Source organism: Hyla sarda, chromosome 4, assembly GCF_029499605.1.
Source record: "Hyla sarda isolate aHylSar1 chromosome 4, aHylSar1.hap1, whole genome shotgun sequence".
NCBI classification, from domain to species: Eukaryota; Metazoa; Chordata; class Amphibia; order Anura; family Hylidae; genus Hyla; species Hyla sarda.
The window spans coordinates 207,199,038-207,217,458 of record NC_079192.1 but is presented as its reverse complement, the minus strand read 5'-3'; the positions used below and the strand labels follow the sequence as shown (position 1 = coordinate 207,217,458).

The following is an 18,421-nucleotide window of genomic DNA, read 5'->3' as shown; positions in this document are numbered from 1 at the left end:
GTAGTCAGGGGCAACGGCAGGAGGTCTGGAACACAGGCTAGGAACACACAAGGGAACGCTTTCACTGGCACAATGGCAACAAGATCCGGCGAGGGAGTGCAGGGGAAGTGAGGTATAAGTAGGGAGTGCACAGGTGAAAACACTGATTAGGCCTGCTGCGCCAATCAGTGGCGCAGTGGCCCTTTAAATTGCAGAGACCCGGCGCGCGCACGCCCTAAGGAGCGGGGCCGCGTGCGCCGGGACAAGACAGGCGGGGAACGGGTCAGGTACGGGAGCCGGGACGCGCATCGCGAGCGGGCGCCTCCCGCGTCGCGAATCGCATCCCGGCTGGGAGAGATATTGCAGCGCACCCGGTCAGCAGGTCTGACCGGGGCACTGCGAATGAGAGGATGCTGCGAGCGCTCCTGTTCTTTTTTCCTATCTATTTTTTTCTGATTATACTTTTTTGTATTTCATTTTTAGTAAATTATTATGAGGGCTTCTATCTTGCTTGAGCAAAACATCATTAGCTGTTAGGGTATAAAAGGAAACAGTACCTGGCACAGCCTGGCACTCCTCCTTGCTTGCCTTACTGTCCAGCTCTTCCTTGACTGACAGACAGAACCCCTTCAGTGTTTGGAATTACATAACCAGATGAAAGAGGCTGCATAAGCTTAAACAGCCAGGACCCAGCAGGGAAGGACTGGCTAATAAGACAGGGAAACAATGAGCTGCTTATTAGCGTCAACTGAGATGTAGCTGAGGTGTAGTGAGAAGCAAGTAGTAGAGCGGGGAAAGGGCAAGAACCCTGACACTCCATCAGTCAAGGATGGTTTGGGAGGTGAGAGCAAGCGAGGAGGCATGCCAGGTTGTGGCACTTGAGCAGTTTGACTCTACCTCCTTGACACTTGGTAGAAAAATAAAAAGGCAATTTTATAAGTTCTGATCCCCCCCCATTAGCTAAAGGTACAGTTTTCTTTTATAACCTACCAGTGATCCAATAAAGCTGACAAATTCCCTTTAACACAGAGGATTTTAGAATACAAAAAATGGCATCTGGTAACCTGCCTTAATGCAAAATGAGTGGGCTTGATCAAAATTAGTGTCAAGAGAAGTGAGCAGCCAGAATGTTGCAGCTATTCTCAGAAAGGGTTTGATTATGTATGTATATATTTATTTATTATAATGTACATATTTAAACATAGTTCATAGCCTGTACAGAAATTGTACCCACACAGTTAAGTCTCTGTCACCAATAGCTGTTGACAAAGCCCCTGGATGGCCTGCAATATGTCCAGTTTATGTGTTATTTGGTTTAAAATAAAAAGAAGCATATACTGAAGAAGGCAAGGTCATCTCACACAATGTTTCTCATTCTCCAGGTCTCACTCAGAGATGTCAGTTTGTTATCTCTCACTATGAGTTTCCCTAGAGTATGGTAGGAAACTCACTGTGCAGATTTTTCACTGCTCCAGCCTCTCAATCCTATTGATACTTTCTCAAGCCCACATAAAACAACATAGCACTAGCACTTTCCCAATGGAAAGGCTCATAAACTTTGCTCTACAAATATATATATACCCCCACCCACCCTGCTCTTGGCTCTTTGGAACTATACACATCTTTTTAAATGGTTCTCCTGGCTCCTCTCATCAGAATTGTGGAGCAATGTGAAGGCACCTCAGTGTTTACACTCCTGTCAACAACTGGACATACATGGGCCAAGGTGGTGCTGGCCTGACTGCTTTACTTGCTAGCCAATAAATCAGTTTTGTTGTCAGCTACAACATCACACATATTCAACATAACAGGTACATTCACACTATACATGAAATATAATTGGTATTTACAACAAAGCAATGAACAATTCTTGACCAGCTGAGAAGTCTTCTGGACAATCAATTAATGTCTTAAAGGGGTACTCCAGGGAAATAAACCCATAGCCCATCCTTTCCCTCTCACCAACCTATGTATTTGTCTAAATATCATTCATTAGTTATATACAGCAGTTGTCACTTACACGCAGGAAGTGTGAGGAAAGCCTCATCCAGCCAACTACTGTGTCTTGACAGGAGGGTGGGGGCTAGGTCAGTGAGGGGTTTACACAGAGACAAGCACCACATGATTCCTGGCTTCACAGCCAAAGCTCCCCTCCCCCTCTCCTTTCCTCTCTGTGTGCTGTGAGAGAAGCTGAGTGAAGATTGCTGTAGATCTTATCACTAACTGCTGCCATTCAAAGCCTAACATGATGTATTGTTGGAGGAAGGATGAAAAGACCTGTGCAGTGTGTGAGCTGCAGTATGAACATGCACACTGATAGTGAAAGCAATTGGCTGGCAGCCTTTACATAGAGCTGCACTGACTTCTGGGAGTTGTAGTCTGTGCTGCAAACAAGGAAAAAAAAGTATTTAGTAGACAATAGGAGGCAAAGAAGCTGCAAAAACCACTTGGATACCTACAGTGGACACAGAACAGGTAGTGTGTTGGCTTTTGGGCATTTTTATTTTTCTTAACTTCCCTGGAGTACTCCTTTAAGGTGAAACAAATAGAATGAGTAGCTGAGCATATGTTAATTCTGCTTACAATAGTACTGTACCTGGAGGAACACACAAAACCACACAGACATAACCCTTGCTTGGATTTGAACCCAAGATGCTTGTGCTGAAAGGCAACATTGCCAACCTGTGTTCCTCTGTTTTGTAAACAAAACAAAGCTGATGTCTAAATGACTTCCTTAAACAATTCCTGTTTTTATTTAGTTAACTAGTTTTGATAGCATTTAAGAAAGAAGGTTAACAAAAATTGGGTAAACACTGTATTATGTATGTGTCAGAACTCGAAAGGTTAACATTCCCTGAGCTTTGATGTGTCTGGTTGCTTGGCTATGCCTTGGCCAATCTGGGCTGTGAGTAGTTTCCAGGCTTAGTCTGCACCTGTGGGCTAAGCTACTTAAGTCCAGCTCATTCAGGGTCTAGTTGCCAGTGAAAGAAGTTAGCTTCCATTAACCAGCAATATTATTCTCTGTTTTATTTTTGGCTATTGATCCTGTCTTTGTATTGTGACCTCTCTCTTTGCCTTGTGTATTGGTACCTCGTATTTTATAGTTGCTGAACCGGCCTGTCTGACCTCGCTTTTTGTGTGTGTTTGTTTAGTTTTATTTCTGTTGGTTTTGGAGTGGGCAAGACAAGGGCTGCATGCCATCCCTGCCCAACGTATGTAAATCTAAATAGCAATTTATTTAAATATATTTTTTATTTGTAGCTTTAAATATCTTTTTATTTTAGTTCATTATGCATCTATTTTTTCCATTTGAAGGTCTTACAACTTCTAGGTTAAATTGTGCAGCAGGTGTTCTTACACAAACTTCAGACTATAGGCCTTATTGAAGTCATTTTACAATTAAGCATGAAAAGACTCTACTTATGTAGAAAGGCTCATCATACATACATTTCTCTGCATGGCTGACAGCCCGCTCAGCGCTCTTAGAAGTTCTAATGTTATTGTAGTTTTCTGTATCTTATCGTTAAAGCATTTTCCACCTTCAATCAAATAGATCATAAACATGGCAGCTATACACCTCTCACAACAACGCAAACCATAAAACCGGAGAAGTAGCTGTCCTGCTGTGAAAAAGCTTTTTCAAGAGTTTTAACATGAATAATGTAAAATGCTTCATATAAATCCACTGCAACTCAACCATCATTATGAGTTATGATATTAATATTAAACAGGAAACAAGTTGGATGATACACCAAAAATAGATACTATGAGTATGGGCTGATAAATCTCTCTGCAACTATTTCTGCCATCACTTTTTTCTGGAGTGACCACTAGAAAACCAATAATTAGTAAATGGTAACCATTATTTTTTGTGGAGGTGTTGTCAGTCCAGTGCATCCTTTAAAAAATTGTGTGGTTAATACCTTATTGGTGCCGCTGTTTTCCCTGGTTCCAGCAACGTTTAAAACACAATATGAGCCAGAGTCTCCTGCCCAGTCTCCGAGCTAACCATACCAGTGCAAGACCCGGCACCATTACTTTTCTATAGAGCTGGGTCTCAATACTGCACAATAGTTTAAAAAAGCTAAAGGGGTACTCAGCCCCTAGACATCTTATCTCTTATCCAATGGATAGGGGATAAGATGTCTGGTCGCAGGGGTCCAGCTGCTGGGGACCCCCATGATTTCGGCTGCAGCATCCTGCTGTCATCACTGCACAGAGCAAACCGGTCATTAGGCACAGAGCGAGTTTGCTCTTTGCAGTGTTGACAGCATGGTGCAGCAGCCGAGATCGTGGGGGTCCCCATTGGCGGGACCCCAGCGATCAGACATCTTATCCAAAGGACAGAGGATAAGATGTCTAGGGGCAGATTACCCCTTTAAATTAAAAGGGTATATTCAAGAATTATTTTTTATATAATGGTGGTCAGGCCACTGCATGCGCCAAACTCTGCAAAGAGGAAGCGCAAAGGGGGACCATACCTCTGTGATAATGGTGGTGGTGGGGGAGCACATATAATAGGTATACATTTTATTTTTCTATTTAGCATCTTCCTGAGCATTATTATAATATTCTCTCTGGAATACCACTTTATTATAAATAATGATGGATTACTGATGATGATATATAGATCTCTATGTACCTTTAGAATGCTATACTACTATAGTATAAAAAGCAAAAGGGTATTCCTTCATTATTTTCACCTGTTACGAAGTATGAACTTCTTATGTAATAAGGGCAAGTAAAATTCAGACAAATTTTGTTGTAGAAATGTATAATTTTCCCCTAAAATATCAGTTTAATTATGTCTGGATAACTGCAACAGTTAGTCAATAGACATCTCGGGGATCTCATGGTCCCCACTGTGGTAATGATACTTTTAGATGAGTTTTTACCATGATAAAAGGGGAGCAGATTTTCCTGCATGCCCTCTAATTGCAGAATCAATTGCAGAATTATTTTAGAAACCCTTAAAAAACGTAAGTACAAATAAGTACAACAACAAATGAAAGTTGTTGATACCTGTATTACATGACAAACATGGATGTCACGATGCCGGCTGGCAGGTAGTGGATCCTCTGTGCCAGAGAGGGATTGGCGTGGACCGTGCTAGTGGACCGGTTCTAAGCCACTACTGGTATTCACCAGAGCCCGCCGCAAAGCGGGATGGTCTTGCTGCGGCGGTAGTGACCAGGTCGTATCCACTAGCAACGGCTCACCTCTCTGGCTGCTGAAGATAGGCGCGGTACAAGGGAGTAGGCAAAAGCAAGGTCGGACGTAGCAGAAGGTCGGGGCAGGCAGCAAAGATCGTAGTCAGGGGCAACGGCAGAAGGTCTGGAAACACAGGCAAGGAACACACAAGGAACGCTTTCACTGGCACTAAGGCAACAAGATCCGGCAAGGGAGTGCAGGGGAAGTGAGGTGATATAGGGAAGTGCACAGGTGAACACACTAATTGGAACCACTGCGCCAATCAGCGGCGCAGTGGCCCTTTAAATCGCAGAGACCCGGCGCGCGCGCGCCCTAGGGAGCGGGGCCGCGCGCGCCGGGACAGAACAGACGGAGAGCGAGTCAGGTAGGGGAGCCGGGGTGCGCATCGCGAGCGGGCGCTACCCGCATCGCGAATCGCATCCCGGCTGGCAGCGGAATCGCAGCGCCCCGGGTCAGAGGACGTGACCGGAGCGCTGCCGCGGGGAGAGTGAAGCGAGCGCTCCGGGGAGGAGCGGGGACCCGGAGCGCTCGGCGTAACAGTACCCCCCCCCTTGGGTCTCCCCCTCTTCTTAGAGCCTGAGAACCTGAGGAGCAGACTTTTGTCTAGGATGTTGTCCTCAGGTTCCCAGGATCTCTCTTCAGGACCACAACCCTCCCAGTCCACTAAAAAAAAATTTTTTCCTCTGACCTTTTTGGCAGCTAAAATTTCTTTGACCGAGAAGATGTCCGAGGAGCCGGAAACAGGAGAGGGAGGAACAGATTTGGGAGAAAAACGGTTGAGGATGAGTGGTTTGAGAAGAGAGACGTGAAAGGCATTAGGGATACGAAGAGAGGGAGGAAGAAGAAGTTTATAAGAGACAGGATTAATTTGACACAAAATTTTGAAAGGACCAAGATAGCGTGGTCCCAACTTGTAGCTAGGGACACGGAAGCGGACATATTTAGCGGAGAGCCATACCTTGTCTCCAGGGGAAAAAACGGGGGGAGCTCTTCTTTTCTTATCCGCGAACTTCTTCATGCGTGATGAAGCCTGTAAGAGAGAATTTTGGGTTTCTCTCCATATGATGGAAAGGTCACGAGAAATTTCATCCACAGCGGGCAGACCAGAGGGCAAGGGAGTAGGGAGGGGGGGAAGAGGGTGACGGCCGTACACCACGAAAAATGGGGATTTGGAGGAAGACTCAGAGACCCTGAAGTTATACGAGAATTCGGCCCATGGGAGGAGATCTGCCCAGTCATCCTGGCGGGAGGAAACAAAATGTCGCAAATAATCACCCAAGATCTGGTTAATCCTTTCTACTTGTCCATTGGACTGGGGATGATATGCAGAAGAAAAATTTAATTTAATCTTGAGTTGTTTACAGAGAGCCCTCCAGAATTTAGACACGAATTGGACGCCTCTATCCGAGACAATCTGCGTAGGCAACCCGTGAAGACGAAAAATGTGTACAAAAAATTGTTTAGCCAACTGAGGCGCAGAAGGAAGACCAGGAAGAGGGATGAAATGTGCCATTTTGGAGAATCGATCAACGACCACCCAAATAACAGTGTTGCCACGGGAAGGGGGTAAATCCGTAATAAAATCCATACCAATCAGAGACCAAGGCTGTTCGGGGACAGGCAGAGGATGAAGAAAACCAGCGGGCTTCTGGCGAGGAGTCTTATCCCGGGCACAGATAGTGCAGGCTCGCACAAAGTCCACAACATCCGTCTCCAGAGTCGGCCACCAATAGAAGCGGGAGATGAGTTGCACAGATTTCTTGATACCCGCATGACCTGCGAGATGGGAGGAGTGACCCCATTTGAGGATTCCGAGGCGTTGGCGAGGAGAAACAAAGGTCTTTCCTGGAGGAGTCTGCCTGATGGAGGCAGGAGAAGTGGAGATCAGGCAGTCAGGTGGAATGATGTGTTGCGGAGAGAGTTCAACTTCTGAGGCATCCGAGGAACGAGAGAGAGCATCGGCCCTAATGTTCTTATCGGCAGGACGAAAGTGAATCTCAAAATTAAATCGGGCAAAGAACAGAGACCACCGGGCCTGGCGAGGATTCAGCCGTTGGGCAGACTGGAGGTAGGAGAGGTTCTTGTGGTCGGTGTAGATAATAACAGGAGAACTTGATCCCTCCAGCAGATGCCTCCATTCCTCAAGTGCTAATTTAATGGCTAGAAGCTCTCGATCCCCGATGGAGTAGTTCCTCTCCGCTGGAGAGAAGGTCCTAGAGAAAAAACCACAAGTGACAGCATGCCCGGAAGAATTTTTTTGTAGAAGAACAGCTCCAGCTCCCACTGAGGAGGCATCAACCTCCAATAGGAAGGGTTTGGAAGGGTCAGGTCTGGAGAGGACGGGAGCCGAAGAAAAGGCAGACTTGAGTCGTTTAAAGGCGTCTTCTGCTTGAGGAGGCCAGGACTTGGGATCAGCATTTTTTTTGGTTAAAGCCACGATAGGAGCCACAATGGTAGAAAAATGTGGAATAAATTGCCTGTAATAATTGGCGAACCCCAAAAAGCGTTGGATAGCACGGAGTCCGGAGGGGCGTGGCCAATTTAAGACGGCAGAGAGTTTGTCTGGATCCATCTGTAGTCCCTGGCCAGAGACCAAATATCCTAGAAAAGGAAGAGATTGGCATTCAAACAGACATTTCTCAATTTTGGCATAGAGTTGGTTGTCACGAAGCCTCTGAAGAACCATACGGACATGCTGGCGGTGTTCTTCTAGATTGGCAGAAAAAATTAGGATATCGTCCAGATATACAACAACACAGGAGTATAACAGATCACGAAAAATTTCATTGACAAAGTCTTGGAAGACGGCAGGGGCGTTGCACAGGCCAAAGGGCATGACCAGATATTCAAAGTGTCCATCTCTGGTGTTAAATGCCGTTTTCCACTCGTCCCCCTCTCTGATGCGGATGAGGTTATAGGCGCCTCTTAAGTCCAATTTAGTGAAGATGTGGGCACCTTGGAGGCGATCAAAGAGTTCAGAGATGAGGGGTAAGGGGTAGCGGTTCTTAACCGTGATTTTATTAAGACCGCGGTAGTCAATGCAAGGACGTAGGGAGCCATCTTTTTTGGACACAAAGAAAAATCCGGCTCCGGCAGGAGAGGAGGATTTACGGATAAAGCCCTTTTTTAGATTCTCCTGGACGTATTCGGACATGGCAAGAGTCTCTGGGGCAGAGAGAGGATAAATTCTGCCCCGGGGTGGAGTAGTGCCCGGGAGGAGGTCGATAGGGCAATCATAAGGCCTGTGAGGAGGTAGAGTCTCAGCTTGTTTTTTGCAGAAAACATCCGCGAAGTCCATATAGGCCTTAGGGAGACCGGTTACTGGAGGAACCACAGAGTTACGGCAAGGGTTACTGGGAACCGGTTTTAGACAGTTCTTGGAACAAGAGGACCCCCAACTCTTGATCTCCCCAGTGGACCAATCCAGGGTAGGGGAATGAAGTTGAAGCCAGGGAAGTCCAAGGAGAATTTCCGAGGTGCAATTGGGGAGGACCAAAAGTTCAATCCTCTCATGATGAGATCCGATGCTCATAAGAAGGGGCTCCGTGCGGAAACGTATGGAACAGTCCAATCTTTCATTATTTACACAATTGATGTAGAGGGGTCTGGCGAGACTGGTCACCGGGATGTTGAACCTGTTGACGAGAGAGGCCAAAATAAAATTTCCTGCAGATCCAGAGTCCAAGAAGGCCACTGTAGAGAAGGAGAAGGCAGAGGCAGACATCCGCACAGGCACAGTAAGACGTGGAGAAGCAGAGTAGACATCAAGGACTGTCTCACCTTTGTGCGGAGTCAGCGTACGTCTTTCCAGGCGGGGAGGACGGATAGGACAATCTCTCAGGAAGTGTTCGGTACTAGCACAGTACAGGCAGAGGTTCTCCATACGACGTCGTGTCCTCTCTTGAGGTGTCAGGCGAGACCGGTCGACCTGCATAGCCTCCACGGCGGGAGGCACAGGAACAGATTGCAGGGGACCAGAGGAGAGAGGAGCCGAGGAGAAGAAACGCCTCGTGCGAACAGAGTCCATATCTTGGCGGAGTTCCTGACGCCTTTCGGAAAAACGCATGTCAATGCGAGTGGCTAGGTGAATAAGTTCATGTAGATTAGCAGGAATTTCTCGTGCGGCCAGAACATCTTTAATGTTGCTGGATAGGCCTTTTTTGAAGGTCGCGCAGAGGGCCTCATTATTCCAGGACAATTCTGAAGCAAGAGTACGGAATTGTACGGCATACTCGCCAACGGAAGAATTACCCTGGACCAGGTTCAACAGGGCAGTCTCAGCAGAAGAGGCTCGGGCAGGTTCCTCAAAGACACTTCGGATTTCCGAGAAGAAGGAGTGTACAGAGGCAGTGACGGGGTCATTGCGGTCCCAGAGCGGTGTGGCCCATGACAGGGCTTTTCCGGACAGAAGGCTGACTACGAAAGCCACCTTAGACCTTTCAGTGGGAAACAGGTCCGACATCATCTCCAGATGCAGGGAACATTGGGAAAGAAAGCCACGGCAAAACTTAGAGTCCCCATCAAATTTATCCGGCAAGGATAAGCGTATCCCAGGAGCGGCCACTCGCTGCGGAGGAGGTGCAGGAGCTGGCGGAGGAGATGACTGCTGAAGCTGTGGTAGTAACTGTTGTAGCATAACGGTCAGTTGAGACAGCTGTTGGCCTTGTTGCGCTATCTGTTGTGACTGCTGGGCGACCACCGTGGTGAGGTCAGCGACAACTGGCAGAGGAACTTCAGCGGGATCCATGGCCGGATCTACTGTCACGATGCCGGCTGGCAGGTAGTGGATCCTCTGTGCCAGAGAGGGATTGGCGTGGACCGTGCTAGTGGACCGGTTCTAAGCCACTACTGGTATTCACCAGAGCCCGCCGCAAAGCGGGATGGTCTTGCTGCGGCGGTAGTGACCAGGTCGTATCCACTAGCAACGGCTCACCTCTCTGGCTGCTGAAGATAGGCGCGGTACAAGGGAGTAGGCAAAAGCAAGGTCGGACGTAGCAGAAGGTCGGGGCAGGCAGCAAAGATCGTAGTCAGGGGCAACGGCAGAAGGTCTGGAAACACAGGCAAGGAACACACAAGGAACGCTTTCACTGGCACTAAGGCAACAAGATCCGGCAAGGGAGTGCAGGGGAAGTGAGGTGATATAGGGAAGTGCACAGGTGAACACACTAATTGGAACCACTGCGCCAATCAGCGGCGCAGTGGCCCTTTAAATCGCAGAGACCCGGCGCGCGCGCGCCCTAGGGAGCGGGGCCGCGCGCGCCGGGACAGAACAGACGGAGAGCGAGTCAGGTAGGGGAGCCGGGGTGCGCATCGCGAGCGGGCGCTACCCGCATCGCGAATCGCATCCCGGCTGGCAGCGGAATCGCAGCGCCCCGGGTCAGAGGACGTGACCGGAGCGCTGCCGCGGGGAGAGTGAAGCGAGCGCTCCGGGGAGGAGCGGGGACCCGGAGCGCTCGGCGTAACAATGGAAAGCAATAACTTTTCAATGGAGACAATAACAATCTTTGTCTAATTCTTAGGCAGTGTGACTCTCAGGGGCAACTATTTACTTTATATGAGATATTGTTCCATTTTTCAGTAAAAGCAATGTGCAACAAAGCTAATAAATCAATATGTAGCATTATAAAAAAAAAAATTCTGAAAAGCAACAAGGAGTATAGAAAACACTATTCTTTCACAGCCTCATCTACATAACAAAATGTTGGCACCAACTTAAATTTGCATGTATTTAATATATAGCGCACGAAATTGGTACACTGAATGTTTCACAGTGAAATTGATCATTGCTTGCTTACATACATAAGAGTGCTTAGAAGTGGTACTTACAGTGAAAATAGTGTGAAATATTGCGACTGGCAAGGCTAACTAGGCATCTCATTTTTCATGGTTGGGGCTTGGGTTTTGCATTATTCACTTGACTTCAACAAATTACATCTAGTGTTTTAAATAAACTATTAGTGTTGAGTGATTTAAATATGAGAAATGTACTAAACAAATCATGATCTATGGACTTAAGCAAATGATTTATAGTCCTCCATAAGCATGGAAAACGTATATAAAGAAAGGTGCTTAAGTCCTCTACTTGATGGTATCTGAAAATCCTGATGGTGTATCCTCTGTAAGAATTAAACCCTATACTTAAACCTGCCATCACCATGAATGATAGAATATAATCAGTAATAGGAATGGAATGAAAAAGCAAATATTTAGTGTCTTAATGTCAATAAGGTTTTTAATGAAAATTTTATATAAAATATATACACACACACCAACAAACACAACATCAACATACCTAGTACAATGGAAATATTTGTTAACGTCTCTTGGGAAAACATCACAGGAAATAAGGCACCTAATAATTAATAACAGATGAGGAGTAAATGTCATTATTTATCCCATGATGGGATGACAACATAAGAAAAAAGGAACCAAATAGTTTCTAACACATAAAGAGTGTAGTTATTTATCCCATTGTGAAAAATAAGGGGACAAATATGTATATTTAAAATGTAACATACAAAGGAGATGAGGCCACTGGTCAGTTGGGTATATAGTAAGATCATGGAGCATACAATCAAAAGGGGTTTTCCCAACTGAAAAAGTTATCCCCTATCTCAATATTAAGAGATAACTAGCTGATTGCGAGGGTTCAATTATTGGGTCCCTCACACTCTCGAGTATGGGGACCCTGGTCTCCTGTTAGAATGGAGCAGTGGGTTGTGCATACAAACCACAGTTCCATTCATTCTCTATGGAGCTGTTGGAAACAACTGAACAATGTACTTAGTTATTTCCCTGGCTCCTGTAGAGAATAAATGGAGCAGGATGGGGCGTAACTTTCTTAGATGGGTAAACCCCTTTAAGGCCATGGAAATCATTGACACATTGTGAAGGAAGGGGAAATAATGTAAGCAAGGAGGGACTAATATCTGTGAAGAAGAGGGACCAGGGACATAACTATATGGGGTGCAGAGGTAGCAGATGCATCAGGGCCCAGGTGCCTAATGGGGCTCCAAGGTACATCTGCCCCAAAAGAGACCAGTATTATAAGTGGCACATGGGGCCCTGTTGCAGATTTTACAATGGAGCCCAGAAGCTACAAGTTACACATCTGCGAGGATTTGAAAGGCCAATAACTTTCCTATGATAATGATGATCGATTTAGCTATACCACACAGGCGGCTGAGGAGATACGAGGCACAGGAGGAATACGGCAAGTCGAGGTCAGGATAGCAGAAGGTCAGGGCAGGTGGCACAGGTGCATAGTCAGGAACGAAGCAGTAGGTCTATAGACAGGCAGCACAGGAGCAAGGTCAGGTTACGGAACAGAGATATCAGGAACATGGCAAGGCAAGACGCAGAATAGCTTTCTCTTAGGCACAATGGCAAACAAAGATCCAGCAGTGAGTGGGCAGAAGTGCCGAAACTTATAACAAAGGTTCAGGTGTAGGACATAATTACAGGGATACTGGCACTTTAAATCTTAGAGCTCTGGTACGCGCGCGCCCTAGGAGGCGGGGTCATGCACGCCGCGACAGCGAGAGCATGGAAGGGACAGCAGGCAAGAGAGGTGAGTGACGGGCTGAGATTCGCATGCGGGCGCATCCCGGGATGTGAATCCCAGTCCCACCGGCAGATGAGGACAGAGCAGGGGAGCGCTCACGGCCAGGGTGTCTGGCCAGAGCGCTGGGCATAACACCTATGTCTGAAATTTGTTGAAATGTATGGGAAAAGGTTAAACCTAAATAGATGGTACCATTTTAGTCAAATATTTTGTTTCAAAGAGGACCTGTGGCTTCTACTGACCTGTCTATTTTAGTAAATACTTGTATTCTCTCTGAAATAACAATTCTGGAACATCTTTTCTTATAGCTGTTGTGCATTCTTCTGTTAACCTTACTAGAAATTTATGACTGAAACTCCAATTGGATGTTACCAGTTGGGGTTGTTTCCCTATAATGCCTGAGACTATCCAATCATAGCTGACAGAGCCAGATATATAGTCAACACTCCCCTTTGTAACACCCATTTGGCTCTGTAATTTTTTTCCCCTTGCAACATTGTATAGGATGGCAAGGAAAGTACTATACTATGGTTAATGACTAAAATCAGTGATATTGATCCAACTATTTAAATTTCATTCAATGTTTTAGCCTTCTTTCTTTGCACTTGCACAACCTTATACACATGGATCAAATGGATATTTCCATTATCATGCTTGCTGCTGGGTGAGAAACACCATTGACTTTTCTATTAAGGTGCTGCATTTACTGCAGACAAGACAATGGAGGCAGAACTAAAGACCTGTATTCTAGAATTTCAGTCTATATTGACTTATATGTGCCAAATATGGCTCCACAATAGAACCTTTGCCCACTAGCAAAAGACAAGTAAACATTCTCTAATCTCTTATATTTAACAAAGGGCCTTTGAGTAAACAATAGACCATTTTCTGATTATAGATTTTCTTTAAGCCCTTATAAAGCCGATCTCTGATCTTTTTTTTTCCCCTTCAGTTTGGAATATTAAAGATAACCTTTAAATTCTTCATGATATTTGATGAAAACAGACAATTTTTATTTTATACTGCGCCCTTTGGGGTTCTTGTCCTTATAATGTTGAACTCTGTATTGCTATGACATTGCTTACTTTTACTTCTTTTCATATACAACCTTGGTCACCAAAATTCTTTTCATATACAAATTGAGTCACCAAAATTAGAGAACATTCCCTCACTCATACATACCTTGCCCAGCTCCTACAGCCCCACTGCCCTCTATTTGGTGTACTTGGCAGCTTTCTTTGTCATCCTGACCTTTTATCAATGAGTGGCATGAAGGTGTGAGTACCGGGTCTTGCAGCATTGATTGTTCACATCTGACCAATGACAAAATCTGCCTGTTAGCATGTTCTGCCTCGGTTTACATAGGATTCCTCCGACACTCCAGAAACATAACTATTAATAGAGGCTACTTTTAAGTTTAGCCTATGGGACCCCAAGGGGACAGGAAAATTATACGTGGCTGTTTTCTGTTAAGTATCATCATTTTGATTGGTAATAGCAGGATGATATACCGGCACTCTGTACCGTATGCACCAGTTAGGAAAATCTTTGTTTCCTTTTACTTCATCTACATTGCAATGTGCTTTAAAGCTGCTACTGCTTTAAATCAACTGATGCCAGAAAGTTAAACAGATTTGTAAATGACTTCTGTTTAAAAATCTTAATCCTTCCAGTACTTATCAGCTGCTGTATACTCCACAGGAAGTTCTGTTATTTTAGAATTTCCTTTCTGTCTGACCACAGTGCTCTCTGCTGACACCTCTGTCCATTTTAGGAACTGTCCAGAGCAGGAGAGTTTTGTTATGAAGATTTTCTCCTAATCTGGACAGTTCCTGACATGGACAGAGGTGTCAGCAGAGAGCACTATGGTCAGACAGAAAGGAAAAAGAAAAGAACTTCATATGTATCATACATCAGCTGATAAGTACTGGAAGGGTTAAGATTTTTAAATAGAAGTAATTTACAAATCTGTTAAACTTTCTGGCACCAGTTGATTAAAAAAAATGTTTTCCAGTGGAGTACCCCTTTAAAGCCTCACATTGAAGAAGAAAAAACTATTCTGTAATAAATAACTTTCCTTGTGACAGTACAGTTCACTTCTCTTCTCCGCATGAGTCGTAATTGCAGTTTGCGCAGTTCTTACATGACAGTCAGACTTTGCCTCTCACAGTTGAAGTTACACTAACTTAGAAATACTCGAGCACTTTCAGTGTGCTTTAGTGCAGAAGTCTGTTAGGCAAGGTCACTACCTATGGCTCTGTGTCAGATTATGTGCTGCCTCCCTTGGCTCTATACAGCTTGGAGACACTTAGCAGAACATGAGAAGTATACTAGGGCATATTGCTGCCGCCAAAAGAAGAGACCTAAAGAGACTTTCAAGAATGTCAAGAGAATGCTTATCTATTGAACTGACACTTGTGTATTCTGATCAGAAACAGCAAATGGAGCGTAAAGGGCTCAGTAAAAATTGATAACATGAAATCATAAGATAATACACATGAAAGAGTAGAACAAATGTGGTTTAATGTATAAGAATTGTTACCATTTGTTCTTTGGAAACCATCTACAAATCCCGTTTTGGCATCTCCTTAGAAGACTGAAGCTAGCCTACCACTAATGATAAAGTAATTGTCATCTTGTATGTACAGGATTCTTAAACTGCCTGGAATAACTGTGTATGGCCTCCAGACTTGACAGCCTTTAGACAGTAGTCATCTCAATGCCATGATAAAAGTGGACATGTCAGGTCACAAAATGTCACATCATATTACATTTGATTCTGAAAATAGAAAGTTTGTGGATGAACATATTGCTGACAACAGATGAGGCCATATAAGTTAGGCCCATACACACTCTTTGAATTTTACATTCTCACATATATAACTAAGTATTTACATATACAATTAAGTATTTGGTATTAAATGTATTTATAACTTAATACTATAGTTAAGCAACGTTAAATCAAAGGAACGTAATATAAACATTGAGAGAATAAAGAGAAAAACCCTGAGCATTTGTTAAATACATTTAAGTTATATTTTCTTATCATTCATATAAGAAAGTTATTAGAGGTTTTGCTCCTTTAAAATCCAGTCCAACAGAGTCGGAAAGCAGTTAATAAAATACTTTACTTTACTATACAGTCACCTATAGACTTCTGTGAGACTCAACTGTACTGCAATTATATACAGGCATACAAAGTATTTAAGTATTTTATCTGTTTGATTCTGTACAAAGTTACATAAAAAAATAACAAATTGTGGCATGTTCTATCTGATGTCATATTACAGGGGTACTGCTTTTTTTTTTTCAAACCTCTTTTCCAAGATTAGTGCCTGATCATCAGTCATTCTCAGTGCCGTTTCTGCTTGATCTGACCATCTGACCAAATGAAATACTGTATTAGTTTTCCAAGTTTTACAGGGATAGTCTCCCTCAAACCCCAGACACACATATACCCTGTGACGCTGTAGTACGGCCCTGTAGTATGGCTTTGTAGTATGGCGCTGCTGTAGTATGCTTTTAGCTTTGTGCACGAGGCCAGACACTGTGGTAATTTATGACAAACTATATCTGCCTTATAGAATACTAGACAAAATCCCTTATTTTCACTTTGGGTAGTTAGGATGATTTGGAAATTGCATATTTGTAAATGAACCACTCCAGCCCTGCATATATTCTCACAAAGGGAGAAATTCATACAGTAGAAGAAAACTGGCCATTTGCTGAAGATGCATTCACCTGCTAAGCAGGCATTCCTAGGCGAGTTATGCTCTTTTAAAAAAAATCAATCCCAGTTTTCCCCCTGAGTTGTGTTGCTGAGTTAACTAATATTTATGGGCACTAATCTTTGAGTCATTTTTCTTAACCCTGGATGTAACCATATTTTTATTTTACTCTCTTTTCTGTTTTTTCACAGCTCCATTTGTTCCACCCTCTGCAGACAGCATTGTGAAGTTTGATGCATATGGAGACGGCCTTGGTTTATATAATGTCTTCAATTTTCAATACAATAATGGCAAATACTCATATCTAAAAATAGGTCAGTGGGCAGAAACCTTATCTCTCGATGTAGATGTCATACAGTGGTCAAAGAGTATGGTGCCAACATCACAGTGCAGTGATCCGTGTGCTCAGAATGAAATGAAGAATATGCAACCCGGAGATGTCTGTTGCTGGATCTGTATTCCGTGTGAAACATATCAATATCTTGCAGATGAATTCACATGTGTTGATTGTGGACCAGGACGTTGGCCCACCTCAGACCTAACAGGATGCTTTGACTTGCCAGAAGATTACATTAAATGGGAGGACGCATGGGCCATAGGCCCGGTAACAATTGCATGCCTTGGGTTTATTTGTACATTCCTGGTTGGCGGAGTCTTTATCAAGCACAACAGCACTCCTTTGGTCAAGGCATCTGGACGTGAACTCTGTTATATCCTCTTAATTGGAGTTTTTATGTGTTACTTTATGACATTTTTCTTCATAGCCAAACCTTCCCCAGTCATATGTACTCTTAGGCGTTTGGGGCTGGGAACTTCTTTTGTAGTTTGCTACTCAGCTCTTCTAACAAAGACAAACAGAATTGCCCGGATCTTCAGTGGTGTGACAGAAGGTGCTCAAAGACCTAAATTCATCAGCCCCAAATCTCAAGTCATAATTTGCCTGAGCCTCATCTCTGTTCAAATTGTAATAGTGTCTGTATGGCTTATGTTGGAATATCCAGGCACCAGGCGGTATACTCTTCCAGAGAAGAGGGAGACTGTCATACTAAAATGTAATGTGAAAGATTCAAGTATGCTGATATCTTTAACATATGACGTGGTTCTAGTGATATTATGTACTGTATATGCCTTTAAAACAAGGAAGTGCCCAGAAAATTTCAATGAAGCCAAGTTTATTGGATTTACAATGTACACAACATGTATTATCTGGCTCGCATTTCTTCCAATATTTTATGTGACGTCCAGTGACTACAGGGTAAGTTGAGTAGTATTTATATAAAACGGTTATTAAAGGGGACACAAAATATGATATTTATGACATATGTAAATGTGCCAAAGGTTTTGTAGTGAAAAGTTATGCAATTGTTAACATATGTTGTATGTCACATGTGGTTGGCTCATCACAGGCACAGTACAGTTGTGAGAGTAGTCTCTAGTGATAAGACATGTAGGACACTGACATCCTTGCTGGACTTTTACATACTGTACACTGTTCTTTCAACTCTTTCCCACACACTTTGACATGCATAACTACACACTTACTACGCACTTAGTGTCGCTTGACTTACAAGCTCTCTTGCTTCTTCCACCTTTGACTCTGATCTCTGAGTGCCAAACTGTGCTCTTGCTCTCTTGCACGATCCCAAAAGATCCAAATGACAGCATGTACCGAGACTGCTTAATGCTTTTCCCAGGTCCTTCATCACACTCAATCATTTCACAAGCACTCTCCTTGGTGGTTGGTTCAGGCCTAGACCTCTGCATACTCTCACAGCAAGTCTCTTGCTGGCACACGATCTTAGCATTTTATAGACATGCCTAATCCTCATTCCTCACGCTGTGCAATGGTACAGAACCACAATATATACCATGACGTCAATGTAGGGATAACAGTACAATGGACTCTGCTGATTGACACCTTCTCCTACAAGATGGCATC

The 18,421-nt window shown here is 44.1% G+C and overlaps 1 protein-coding gene across 2 annotated transcripts in view; it reads left to right on the top strand.

Moving 5' to 3' along the window:
* GRM3 (glutamate metabotropic receptor 3) overlaps positions 1 to 18,421 on the top strand; it is a 331,898-nt gene that overhangs the window by 304,875 nt on the left and 8,602 nt on the right. For both annotated transcript variants that reach the window (XM_056573393.1, XM_056573394.1), the window contains exon 4: positions 16,674 to 17,737. In XM_056573393.1, coding sequence (XP_056429368.1) covers positions 16,674 to 17,737 — 1,064 coding nt within the window. The remainder of the gene's footprint in view (positions 1 to 16,673; positions 17,738 to 18,421) is intronic.